We start from the raw sequence: 13,164 nt of genomic DNA on the forward strand, positions 1-13,164 counted from the left end.
TTAAAAGCCACATTTGCTCCTAAACCCTAGGTTTACCAGCCTTCCCCCAGGAATGTCATCTCGGAAAACCACTTCCTGCCTCGGCCTGTAGGTGCCTAGCCTCTAATTCAAGTAACTACTGCTTCCCAGACCGAAGTGCTCTTCTTAATTCTTAATTTGGTTTTTGAGGAGGTTCACAAGGTTGGAAACCTATAGTATGAAAACGTCTCTATCAAAGAGTCTCCCCTTGGACTTGGGCCTTGTCTGCTCAGTTCCCAGCCTCCTTGTCAGTGGGAAGCCACTGACAAATCCCTCTGTTTGCATAAAGAGACGAGCACAAGTAGACTTCTGTCCATGTTCCTTTACATAAAAGCTGCATCTCCTGCATGCCACGTACACCTGCCGCTTTGCACTTCACGTGTTCTGGCGTCTTTGCATGCGAGTTTCCTCACTCAGTGTTCACCTTGGGAATACCCGTCATGGACTGACCTCTCACCCGTCAACGGGCACTTGGGCAGCTTGAAATCTTGCACAACTACAAATAATGCTGCAGTTGGTAACTCTGTACAGACGGGTGTATCTGCAGAGTAAGTTCCCAGCAGTGGAGCAGCCAGGTCTAGGGACCCGAGCCTCTGTAATTCTCACAGATGCTGGTGGACTGCTCCCACAGGTCTGCGATGGTTTGCACCCCCACCCCACCGGCAGTGCATGAGAACACCAGTCTCCTGCAGATGTGCCCAGGCAGTGTGCCACCCAGCTCTGAACGTTGGCTGAGCCAGCAGGTGAGACGGTACGGTCAGGTGGAGATCTGCTACCACCTCGAGTGGCACTGGGCACCATCACGTGCCTGAGGGACATCTGCCTTCTCTGCCTGCTTTTCTACGGGGTTGTTTCAACATGTCCCTTTTAGAAACACACACCTCGGCTACTGCACTGCTGGTGTTCAAAACGCGCTCCGAGGGTACTTCAAGAAGTGTGTGAAAAAACCGAAGTCGAAGTTTGCTTTGATGCAAAAAAAAACTGAAATCCCCGTGTAGCTCTCTCCTAGTACACGTTTCGCACCACCTTTCTGAGGTCCTTTCAGATCTGAAGCCAGGAAGACGCTGGCTGGACACACGGAGGCAGTAGTTCCTCTCACGTGCACTGAGCAGCTGGGAGCTGAGCTCCCTGCTAAGGCTCCAGGCTGCTGCGGGCCTTCCACGTGGGGTCTGTGCAGTGGGCTCACCCTGTCCCCTGGTTCTGCACAGACCACTTCTCATCCTGGTGGGAAACCAAACCCATGTGTTCACTCCCAGCCCTACAACGTGGATGAGCAGTGACTCAGGCCAGCCATACTCTCTTCCCTCTGACTGCTGGGATTGGGCAATGCATTATCATGTGACCCAAGCCTGCCAATCAGAGCCTTCCCTGGGACTTTTGTTAGCTCTACAAGGAAAGAAGCCTACTCTCTCTTTTTCTGGAGTCAGCGGCTTGAAGGACAACGCAAAGCAACTTTGCTTTGTGAGGAAAACCTACGTGGGAAGGAAGGAAAGCAAAACAGAAAAAGAGAAGCGAGGAATGCCTGGCAGCCTTGACTGGGCCCTGGACCCCACCACGCCTGGAACCAGGATTCACACTCTTGGTCTTCCCAGTCCCACAGGCCAGTGAGTGCTGGCTGCTGCTTAAGACCGACTTTCTGTCACCTGCAACCAAACAAGCCCAAGTACAAAGACCCCCACTCACCCTCTCTTGGCTGATGTCCAGGGCGTCACAGACTGTGATGGCAAAGCGCTTGGACCTCTCAAAGCTTGCCTTCCCGACGCTGTGAGAGCCATCTAACAGAAACAGGATGTCCATTGCAGCCGAGCAGCGCATCACTGGGGAGAGCAGGACAGACGGTGACAACCAGCTTCTGCCAGTGAGTGGGGAAGTGCCCTTGCTGCGGGCTGGGCTGCTGCTGCTCTCAGCACGACAGGGGAAAGGCAACACCACGGGAGGCTGGGGCCACGGGCGGGGGCGGCCGTCCTCTGCAGTAGGAAGCACACACCCAGTGGTATGATGCTCGCAAACAGGCCCTCACACCAAAGTCTTTCTAATTGTGGAAGAACCGAGTTCCACCACACGAACAGAGATCCGTGGGGATACCCCAGGGAGGGACACTAAGAGCCTTGGTGCCAGCCCTCAAGGGGCCACACTCTAGCCCGGCACCCTGCTATGAGACCACATTACCCAGAAGCCCAAGTAGCAATAGCAACAGCCCAGCATTGCCTGTGCCTTCCCTGTAGGCCAGCAGGTGCTGACAACACAGATGCACAAACTGATTCCATTCTCACAACCACCCTGAGACACATCGCTGTTTCTTTAGTGTCTGAAAGTTTTATTGAGCGATCGCTCACATAGCACACAACTCACCCACTTAAAGTACAGGTTCAGTGATCTTTAATACGGGTTGAGCATCCCTTTTCCAAAATGCTTGGGACCACAAATGTTCTGGATTTCAGATTTTTCAGTCTGGAATAGCTGCATAGCCATAAGGAGATATCTTGCGGGTGGCTCTCATGTCTCAACATGAGATTCATTTCTCTTTGACATACGCATAGTCGGAAGGTAATTGTATACAGTAGGTTCAGCCCATGCATTCTGACCCATTACATCAGGTCATGTGTGCAACTGCCTCTGTGCATCCTGTTAGCACTCAAACATTTCCCATCTTGAAGATTTCGGATTTCAGATAGGAGATGCTGAACCGCATAAGCACAGATACAGCCCTTCACTGTAGTTTGTCTTAGAACATTCTCTATCATCTCTGAAGAAATTTGGTATCTTTTAGCACTTAGCCACCAACTGCCCACCACCACACCAAGCAGAGTCACTGCTTCTACTCCCTTTGCAGAGATGAGGAAGGCAGAGCAACAGGAAACTCATTAACTTTCCCAAGGCCAAGGTCCCCGTAAATGGTGTAGCCGGGAACCAAGCCCAGGTGTCTGGCTCCCCCCACACACACAGGGGGTGCTAGGGAGAGGAGTCAGAGAAGCACCACCCAGAAGGCAACCTTGGAGCCGGAAAGGGGAGGGAGGGGAGGACGGGCCGGGGGAAGGTGCTGGAGTGGCTGGGCCACGTGCAGGAGACACTTATTGGGGTGGGAGAAGAAGAAATGAGGCCGGCTACAAGGGCGGCTGGATGGACAGCAGTCAGGTGACAGAAGACTGGGTGGGGCAGGCCAGGAGATACAGCAATGATGACCTGCTCAATTTCCTTTTAGATCAAGGGGAATGACTTCCACCCAGGGCATGACATGAGGGCTGGAACGGGGCAGAGACCCTGGGAGGGACGAGGCCTCTCTTGGGTCCGTCACACAGACGCTGTGTGGACAGGTGCTGGGATTGCCGAGTAAGACCTGGGCTTACGTTTGCTGGCTGCTGAAATCTTCCCGATGGTCTCCCTGCTCACGTGCATTTCCTGAAGAGGGTGGGCGGGGGGCACTAGGAGAGAACACACAAGAGGTGGTCATTCCAAGGCTGACGGGGGAGGAGACCAGAATGAACAGGTAACAGGACCGGAAACAGGTAAGGAGTCCAGTGACATCTGTACCTCAAAAATGACCCTGTGGAAGCACAAAGAAACACCCCAAGTGCCCCATTTCCAGGGGGTATCTCTCTATTTAAACTTGGGTATCTTGTAGAGAAAGATTTAAAAAAAATAGAGGGGCCAGTACTGTGGTACAGTGGGTTAAGTGTACCCAGTTAAGCCACCCATATGGGAGCACTGGTTCAAGTCCCAGCTGCTCCACTTCCCAACTCCCTGCCAATAAGCCTGGGAAGGCAGCAGAGGATGGCCCAAGTACAGAGTTCTTGGCTCCCAGGTTCAGCCTTGCCCAGCCCTGGCTGTTGCAGCCATCGGGAGAGTGAACCAGAGATGGAAGCTCACTCACTCACTCTTGCTCCCAGTTGCTCTTTCAAATAATCTTTTTGTAAAAGTACACACAGAGGAGCTAGAGAGAGAGAGACTTTCATCCCAGGTTGGGTATGTATGTCCCCCTCTAGGGGTGGCACCCTCTACTATCTCTGGGTTTATCCTTGGAAGTCCCTGAACCATGCCAGACCCCTCAGGCAATGCATTCTTGCTGCAAGAATTAACCTTGGACGTGAACAGCCAGCCACTTGGTAGAAGAACAGATCCAAAGAGAAGCATGGGGACAATGCTCTAATGGGTAACAAAGTGCTTTTTATTATTTTTTTGACAGGCAGAGTGGACAGTGAGAGAGAGAGAGAGACAGAGAGAAAGGTCCTCCTTTTCCGTTGGTTCACCTCCAATGGCCGCCGCAGCCAGCGCACCGCGCTGATCCGAAGCAGGAGCCAGGTGCTTCTCCTGGTCTCCCATGGGGTGCAGGGCCCAAGCACTTCAGCCATCCTCCACTGTACTCCTGGGCCACAGCAGAGAGCTGGCCTGGAAGAGGGGCAACCGGGACAGAATCTGGTGCCCGACCGGGACTAGAACCCGGGATGCCGGCGCCGCAGGACGATTAGCCTATTGAGCCGTGGCGCCGGCCTACAAAGTGCTTTAACAATGAGACACCATCTTCAATATGAAAATTAAGTGATTAAATTCTAACTGAAATGTAACTGGGGCAAAGTTAAATTGGGAAAATGTTTTTCCAGTGGTGGCACTGTAAATTATAATCCTCCTCAAAACAAAACTCAGCTGAATTAATTAAGAGTCATAAAAATACCTATACCCTTTGACCCTGTAGTACCAGACCTAGCGATTACAAGAAACTTTAGAGAACATGTGCGTTAAGGCCCTCCTCTTCAATGTTCTTTGTGCTAGAGAAATACTAGAGTTCAAGTATGCAAAGAAAATTACATGTAAATGGCTGGTGCTGCGGCTCACTTGGCTAATCCTCCGCCTGCGGCACCGGTACCCCGGGTTCTAGTCCCAGTTGGGGCGCTGGATTCTGTCTTGGTTGCTCCTCTTCCAGTCCAGCTCTCTGCTGTGGCCCAGGAGTGCAGTGGAGGATGGCCCAAGTGCTTGGGCCCTGCACCTGCATGGGAGACCAGGAGGAAACACCTGGCTCCTGGCTTCAGATCAGTGCAGCGCGCCGGCCGTAGCGCCCATTTCGGGGGTGAACCAATGGAAGGAAGACCTTTCTCTCTAACTCTGCATGTCAAAAAAAAATTACATGTAAGTAAATACTGACATGGTCGTTCAATGTGATTAATGTGTACAGGGCTAAAAAGTTTTCAAATAGGAAGTTTGTGGATAGACTTTTCACTCTTTTATTTTAAAAGTTATTTTAATTAATGTACTTATTTGAAAAGCAGACAGACAGGGATCTCTCATCTATTGGTTCATTTGCTAAATACCCATCACAGCCAGGGCTGGGCCAGGATGAAGCCAGGAGCCTGGAACTCAATCCAGGCCTCCCACATGGGTACCATGGGCCTGAATACTTGAGCCATCACCTGCTGCCCCCTAGGGTGCACATTAGCAGGAAGCTGGAATCAGAGCCAAGACCTGAACCCAGGCCCTCTGATACGGGATATGCGCATCCCAAGTGGTGTCTTGGGCACTATGCCCAACGGCTGCCCTGGGAGGGATATTCTGAGGAGCCAGCACCCTCTGCGACTGCACACGGGAGATGACGAGTGGCAGGCACAGCTGACGTCCAGTGATGAGGCACAGGGGAAATGAAGCCAGAGTGGCCAAGGCCCAGGAGCAGATTGGGGCAGGGGCAGACAAAGGTCATGGGCATGAGTGGCTGCTGGAGGAAAGGGGAGGGGGTGAAGGAGTGGGAGCTGGCAGGAAATGGAGGACATGCACAGCACCGGGGAGCCGGCTCATGGGTGCTGCATTCTGGGGGCCAATGCCAAGATCAACCTGATCTCCCAGCACCCCAGGACGGCCCTCCACTCACAAGGTCCCAGTGCAAACAAAAGGAGCTTCTAGTCCCCCTGCATGAACAGCAGCAGAGACTGGGGCAGAGGCATGACAGCGGTTCACAACAGGGGCTTCCTGCCTCGCTGCACTCTGACGGCACGGAGATCCTGCAAATACGTGTGCCTGTTGCAGCCCACCTCCGGGCACAGGCTGCTCCCATGGGTCCTTCAGCCCCGTCCCACCCAGAAGCTCCCAGAGGGCACAAACCCTTCCACTCTGTCCTCTGCAAAGCACAGCCCAGCTCTCTGCATGAGACACGCAGCACCGAGGCTTCCTGGGGTGAGTCCACAAACTACTGGCAGAGGGCTCAGGAGCTGAGGAGCCCCCACGAACAGGACGAGACTGTTTCATTGTCAGTGTCTTTCCAGCTGGTCCTCCAGCTGGAGACAGGCGGCCAGGGGAGCTCCGTGACCAGGGGCCACTCACTAACGATGGCCCTTGCTCACTGGGCTGAGCTGTTTCCGCAGGTGTCGGGCTTCAAGGATCCAGTCCTGAAGCTCCAGGACCCTGCAGGGGTGTCCCTGGGACAGGGCCCAGGTACCACATCATTGCTGCTGCTTCATCTCCCCAAGTCAGCAGCCTCCCATAAGCCCTACCGCCCACCTGCTGGAGCTGCAAACCTTAATCCCCGAGGGGCCACAGGTACATGGGTGGGAAGGCAGAGCTGAGGATCAAGCATCAAGGCCAACGTTTTCACTTTAGAGGTGGTGGCAGAGCTAGGGCATCCAGAGAGAGAATCTCCACGTTTGTCTCTCCTGAAAAACCCAGAGCGGCAGGGCCAGCCCGACAGCCCGGGGACCTGGGTATTCATTTCAGCTCTGCTCCCAGTACCTGGGTGACTTCAGACAAATCACAGAGCCTCACTGATCCAACCCAGGGGTAGACAGGTCAAGTGCATGTCATACCCTGGGGGACGGATTAGGGCCACAGAAGGCAAAGTTCCATGAGATGCTGGTGTAGAAACTTGACTGTGGCTGGGCCCCTGCTCCCTCCCCATTAACACACCTCACCATGCCCCTGTCCCTCGGCCACTGCATGACACTGCCCATCTGGAGGGGCTGAGAGATGGGGCAAACAGGTGGGTTCAGGAGCCAGGCTGCACCAGCAAGTCTCTACTTGCAGCTTGTCTGATCATTAAGCTCCGGGGCTCTGGGGGACAGAAAGCTGGTGACAGCAGCCAAATCAGCAAACAGTGGCCTCCCTGCTCCGAAAACACAGATCAGGGAAGAATTGCAAGAAAGAAACCAGCGAGGCCAGAGTGCAACCCCTTGGTCGCAGAGAAGGGATTCCGAGCTAGGCTGGGCAGCTCAGTGACCCGGTGTTCTTGTTCTTACTCATGGAACCGCCACTTGCAGACATACAGATGCCTTACTACCGACTCGTATTTCAAAGAGGCCAGAACTCAGGGGGGACAAGGTGGGAAGTAGGAAGCAGTGGGTTTGTGCCACGATTCACTCATGAACCTATTATTAAGCACTGATGGCGTGCCCAGCCCCTGCGCCGGGCACAGAGATTATACAATGGTGAACTCTTGCCATGCAGAGGCTCTTCGCTCAGGGAGCTCACGTAGAGGGGAAAATGTGTAAATTCTTTATTTTTTTTGTCTTTTTTACAGGTAGAGTTATAGACAGTGAGAGAGACAGACAGACAGAAAGGTCTTCCTTCCGGCTGGCGCCGCGGCTTACTAGGCTAATCCTCCGCCTTGCGGCGCCAGCCACTGGGTTCTAGTTCCGGTTGGGGCGCCGGATTCTGTCCCGGTCGCCCCTCTTCCAGGCCAGCTCTCTGCTGTGGCCAGGGAGTGCAGTGGAGGATGGCCCAAGTGCTTGGGCCCTGCACCCCATGGGAGACCAAAAGAAGCACCTGGCTCCTGCCATCGGATCAGCGCGGTGCGCTGGCCGCGGCAGTCATTGGAGGGTGAACCAACGGCAAAGGAAGACCTTTCTCTCTGTCTCTGTCTACTCTGCCTGTCAAAAAAAAAAAAAAAAAAAAAGAAAGGTCTTCCTTCCGTTGGTTCACCCCCGCCCCCCAAAAGGCCACTATGGCCAGAGTTACACTGATCCGAAGCCAGGAGCCAGGTGCTTCTTCCTGGTATCCCATGCAGGTGCAGGGGCCCAAGCACTTGGGCCATCCTCCACTGCACTCCTGGGCCACAGCAGAGAGCTGGACTGGAAGAGGAGCAGCCGGGACTAGAACCCGGTGCCCATATGGGATGCCAGCGCCACAGGTGGAGGATTAACCAAGTGAGTCACAGTGCTGGCCCCAGGTGTAAATTTTCAACAGTTGGTACCAAAGTGACCTCCCAGCATCTGTTTTAAACTCACATCTGCTCTGCTACATAGAGCAGAAGCAGAGGCCCTGGGAACCTGACCTGAATTGATCTGGGCATCCCAGAGGAACTGTGCTGGGTACTCTAGGATGGGTAGGGGTTTACCAGGAAGCCAGTGCTGGGGCGAGGGAGTGACCCAGGCAGAGGGGCCACAGCCCTTCAGAACTCGGTCGGCAGGAGGGAGCAAGGGTACAGGCAGGACCTGAAGGGGCGTGAGGCTGCCAGACAAAAGATGGAGGGGAGGGGACGGAGGGCCACAGGCTGGGGTCAGACAGGGTCTCGTCAGAGCAACAGAAAGTTCTGGGTGGAGGTGGAGAGGAGTCCAGCCATGAGATAGATGTACGTTTGGAAATGGCTGCTGTGAGGGGGACCAGGTGACCCCAGGAGGCCACTGCAATGGTCCAAGCACAAGAACACGTGGCTTAGATTAGGGAGGTGGCCATGGAGAGGGGTGAGGCAGATGGACCAAGACCTCCAAAAGTTAAAACAATCCAGTGGGATCGGAAGGAAACCAACCCCCAGCGTTTACCACCTCCTTCCCCACAATCTTACCTCTGGCAAACAGGAAAACGCACGCGGCTCCCAGCAGCAGGACACGGGGCATGTTGGTACAGCTACGGGACCAGGAGAGAATTACAACATCAGCGGTTAGCTCTGTGGATGTCCCGGTCGCACTGCCAAACAGCAGGACTAGGATTCAGCCTTTTCCAGACCACAAATAGCTCCGGGGCGGGGGGGGGGGGCGCTCCTACCCATAACAACTACAGTAGCCTGGAGAAGTCAAGGTTTTCCAAAACACCACGAAGTCTCCACTGCAACAACTTGGAGTTGTAAACAACAACCTAACGCCTTCCCCAGAATTCCACCCCTGCCCCCAAATGCACCCCTGCTCTTCCACAGGCTGGGCGGGGTGCTCTGCCCAGAGCCGAGGCCTGGGTCTCACCCTGCCTGGGCCCCATGGAGTCGCAGAACCCTAGGCAGAGTGACTCCCCATCTGGGCTGTCACTTCTTCAGGAGGACTTTGAAACTGACAGCTCGATGATCTGACTTTCAGTGTCCTTGTTTTCTGGAAGCTTCTAGCAAATCTGCCCAGCTAAGAAGCCAGCGTCCAAAGAGAGCCTGCACTTCTTATTTACAATCAGTAATCAGGCTGAAAAAGTTTTTTTTTTTTTTTTTTAAGGTTTTTAAATAATGCTTCTAGCAAGAGTAAAATTCAGTTTCATGGGGCCCAATTATCAGTATGAGTTTTTTTTTTTTTTTAATTTTATTTATTTGAAAGAAAGGGTTACAGAGAGAGGTAGAGACAGAGAGAGAGGTCTTCCATCCGCTGGTTCACTACCCAGATGGCCACAACGGCCAGAGCTGCGCCGATCTGAAGCCAGGATCTTCTTCCAGGTCTCCCATGCAGGTGCAGAGGCCCAAGGACTTGGCTATCTTCTACTGCTTTCCCAGGCCACAGCAGAAAGCTGGATCAGAAGAAGAGCAGCCGGGACTAGAACCGGCGCCCATATGGGATTCTAGGGCTTCAGGCCAGGGTTTTAACCCACTGTGCCACAGCACTGGCCCCATCAGTATGAGTTTTTGAAAATTATGAAAGAGAGACAGAGAGAGAGATATAGTCATGGGACAGAGATCTCCTACCCCCTGGTTTACTCCCCAAATGCCTGCAACAGCCAGGACACAGCCGGCTGAAATGAGGAGAGTCTCCCAAGTGGTAGGGTCCCAAACACTTGAACCATCCACTGCCACCTCCCAGAATCAGGAGCTGAGCTGGGACTTGACCCCAAGCACTGTGTCCAGGCACACAGGTGTCCCAATCAGTGTTTCAATGATTGCGCAAACACCCACCCCCAGCTGACTAGGTTTGAGAGGATATTAAGGGCAGAAGTGAGGCTTTTAATGAGAAATGACAGCCTGTAACTTGTATTCCATAAGGGCACATACCTGAGATCTACCTCTAGTTTTAGCTGTGACACTCAAGAAATGCACCGTTATCATTTCAGTTACAGACAGGATGCCCAATTCAGAGAGTCTTAGGCTAAGCAGGTGACCATGCAGTCCAAGAACAGAAAAGGGTCATACAGAATGAAACCAACACCTTTTCTCCCAGCATCATTTAGCAGGTAAAAACCTGCAAGTATTATTAAAAGAGGTTTCAAAAATTCTGCTTTGCCCTGGGGGGATCCACTATCTCCAGGATCACCCCATACAGCTGTCCCTAGATATTTTCTGGGGGATTGGTTCCAGGACCCCCGGTCGATGACAAAATCTGAAGATGCTCAATCCCTTATATATAAAATGGCATAGCATTCACATGTAACTTACAGACTTTCCTGGATTTATTTTAAAACTTTTTATTTATTTGACAAGCAGAGGGAGAGAGAGAGACAGAGAATGCTCTCATCCACTAATTCATGGCCCCAATGCGCAAAATGACTGGTCAAGAGCCAGGAACTCCATGGATGCCTGCCATGGGTGTGGCAGGATCTCAGTTACTTGAGATAATTCCTGGTGCCTCCCAAGGATCTGCGCTAGCAGGAAGCTGGAGTCAGGAGCTGGAGCTGGAAAGTGAACCAAGATACTCAGGAGGGAGGTGGGCATCTTAACCAGCACCTTAAGAGTTGGACCAAACACCCGCCGCTTCCCGTATACCTTACATCTTCTCTAGATTATTGACAATACCTAATACAGTGTAAGCACTAGGTAAATAGCTGTTATACTGTGCTGCTCAGGGAATAATGACAAGAAATGCATTTTTTTCCCCCGAATACTTTTGAACCAAGGTTGGTTGAATCCACGGATGGGAAACCACAGATACCAAGGCTGACTGCAATCGCTCTGCAGCACACTCATGGAGGAAAGCCGTGGGAGATGGGCATCTGGCCCAGCAGTTGGGGTGCCCGCATTCCATACTGCAGTGCCTGGGTTCGGTATCTGCCTCTGCCTCCTGGCTCCAGCTTCCTGCTAACGCAGACCCTGGGAGGCAGCAGGTGAGGACTCGAGTAATTGGGTTCCTGCCTCCTACATGGGAGACCTGGATTGACTTTCCGGCTCTCAGCTTTGACCTCAGCTTTACTCCACCCATCACAGGCATTTGGGGGAGTGAGCCAGCTGATTGGAGCTCTCTGCCAGTCTGCATTCCCTTCCTCCCTCCCTCATAAATAAAATGACTTGGCAATAACAAGGTGATGCTATGAGAGTTTTCCTAAATTTTCCATCACATAAGTAAGATGGACACCCATTCAAAGAGCAAACCCAGGGCAGAGCTATGGACAGGGCACCACTATGGGTCTCCAGGAGCTCCCCAGGTTCTAGAGACCGGGGTGGGGGTTCTGAGTCAGCACCTGAGATACCACCAGGGCACAGCCTCCTGTGGGAACTCACTCTGGCCTGACACATCCCCGTCTGAAGACCTCCTGACCTCTTAGACAAATGCCACCCTCCTCCATTCCAGACATGGGTAACAAGGCAGGTTCACACAGACTGATCGCAGGCCCAGGGGCCTCACATGCCCTGGTAGGCGGCAGGGCCCTCCCCACCGCCAAGCACATGGCAGCAGCTTCCTGCTCCCCTTCCACAGCCCACAGGACGCCCTCTAATGGAACCTGTGCTAAAATGAGCTCTCCCCCTCACAGACACAGCCCTTGGGGACACGGGAGCCATTTGGAACTAAGCAATGGGCTGAACAAGTGACAGAGCAAGTGGCCATGCTCAGGCTGGGAAGCAGCTGTCGCCAGGCTTCACGGGGAACTAGGAAGCCACAGCAGGGCAAGACTGCCTCCAGGGGACTGTGCTCACCCCCACCCTCCTGGGAACAGGTAATGAGAGGGTCTCAGGACCACAGGAAAGCAAAGAGGAGACCAGGAGCGGACGGAAGACGTCGCTGAGGCTCAGAGGGAAGGGAGCCAGGGTGGTCCTGCATGGTGCTAATTCCAAACACTTTAACCACAGAGCCACCCCTCAGAAGCCTGCCCCCTCACACTGACATGTGCCCACTGTAAATGCGGTGGTGAAAGAGCACCCACAATAATCTAAGAACCCCATGTTCTCGGCCTGATGCCCTCTGACCCTCTGACAGGAGCCTGGGTTCGCTGATGACAAAATGATGCTGCTAGGGTGAGATCTGGTTTTAAAAATCCCACCATGGCACAGCAGACAAACCACTGCCAAGGATGCGGGCAGCCCATATGATTGCTGGTTCGAGACCTGGCTGCTCCACTTCCAGTCCAACTCCCTGCTAATGTGCCTGGGAAGGCAGAGGATGGCCCAAATGCTTGAGCCCCTGCTGTCCACACAGGAGACCCGGATGGCTTTCATCTGATCCAGCTTTGACCATTGTAGCCATTTGGGGAGTCAACCAGAGGATGGAAGGTCTCTCTCTCCCCCCATCTCTAACTCCACCTTTCAAGTAAAACAGACCTTACTCTACTGTGTACTCAGCCCCTTGGATTTCAAAACGCTTTGGAAAAAAACCAACTCAATGTCCCACCCAGCTCGGTCTTTGCACAGGGATTTCACGCTCCAAGAAACTACAAGGTCCAAGCCCCCACCTACCTAAGTAGACAGCAGGCATCCAGTAGGGCGACAGCAAGGCAGTCACAGCTGCCCACATGTGACCGGGTGGCAGGAAAGAACACGGACCTGCTGAGGGACTCCTGCGCCTCCCCTCAGCTGTCAGCCCTGGAGCCTGCCGGCTAAACAGACTTGAGACTTTCTTCTCTCCCAAGGACAAGTTTCCTTGCCTCTTAGTCACACACATGTGCAGGACAAGCTCCCACCTGCCACCTGGCAGCCAGGCAGGGGCGAGGCCGTGGGACGAGGAGCAGAGCGGGGCAGAGGAACGGGCTGCTCAGGGCCGTGGAGTCCCCGGGTCCAGGGCAGTTTTCTGGGGTCACGGCTCCCAACCTTGGACACATGCAGGAGACTGAGGCTCGTCACTCGCA

General features: G+C 53.5%; 1 protein-coding gene across 5 annotated transcripts in view; it reads right to left on the reverse strand.

The window, feature by feature from the left end:
• VWA2 (von Willebrand factor A domain containing 2) overlaps positions 1 to 13,164 on the reverse strand; it is a 53,636-nt gene that overhangs the window by 34,349 nt on the left and 6,123 nt on the right. For 3 of the 5 annotated variants that reach the window (XM_051823659.2, XM_008270543.4, XM_017348587.3), the window contains exons 2-4: positions 8,774 to 8,835; positions 3,366 to 3,440; positions 1,702 to 1,835 (exon numbers count right to left, since the gene is read on the reverse strand). In XM_051823659.2, the coding sequence (XP_051679619.2) occupies positions 1,702 to 1,835; positions 3,366 to 3,440; positions 8,774 to 8,825 (261 nt within the window). In that variant the 5' untranslated portion in view covers positions 8,826 to 8,835. Of the gene's footprint in view, positions 1 to 1,701; positions 1,836 to 3,365; positions 3,441 to 8,773; positions 8,836 to 12,775; positions 12,917 to 13,164 lie in introns of those variants that run through there. The other 2 variants (XM_002718720.5, XM_051823660.2) reach the window with 2 other exon arrangements.

Source organism: Oryctolagus cuniculus, chromosome 15 (assembly GCF_964237555.1).
Source record: "Oryctolagus cuniculus chromosome 15, mOryCun1.1, whole genome shotgun sequence".
Taxonomy (NCBI): domain Eukaryota; kingdom Metazoa; phylum Chordata; class Mammalia; order Lagomorpha; family Leporidae; genus Oryctolagus; species Oryctolagus cuniculus.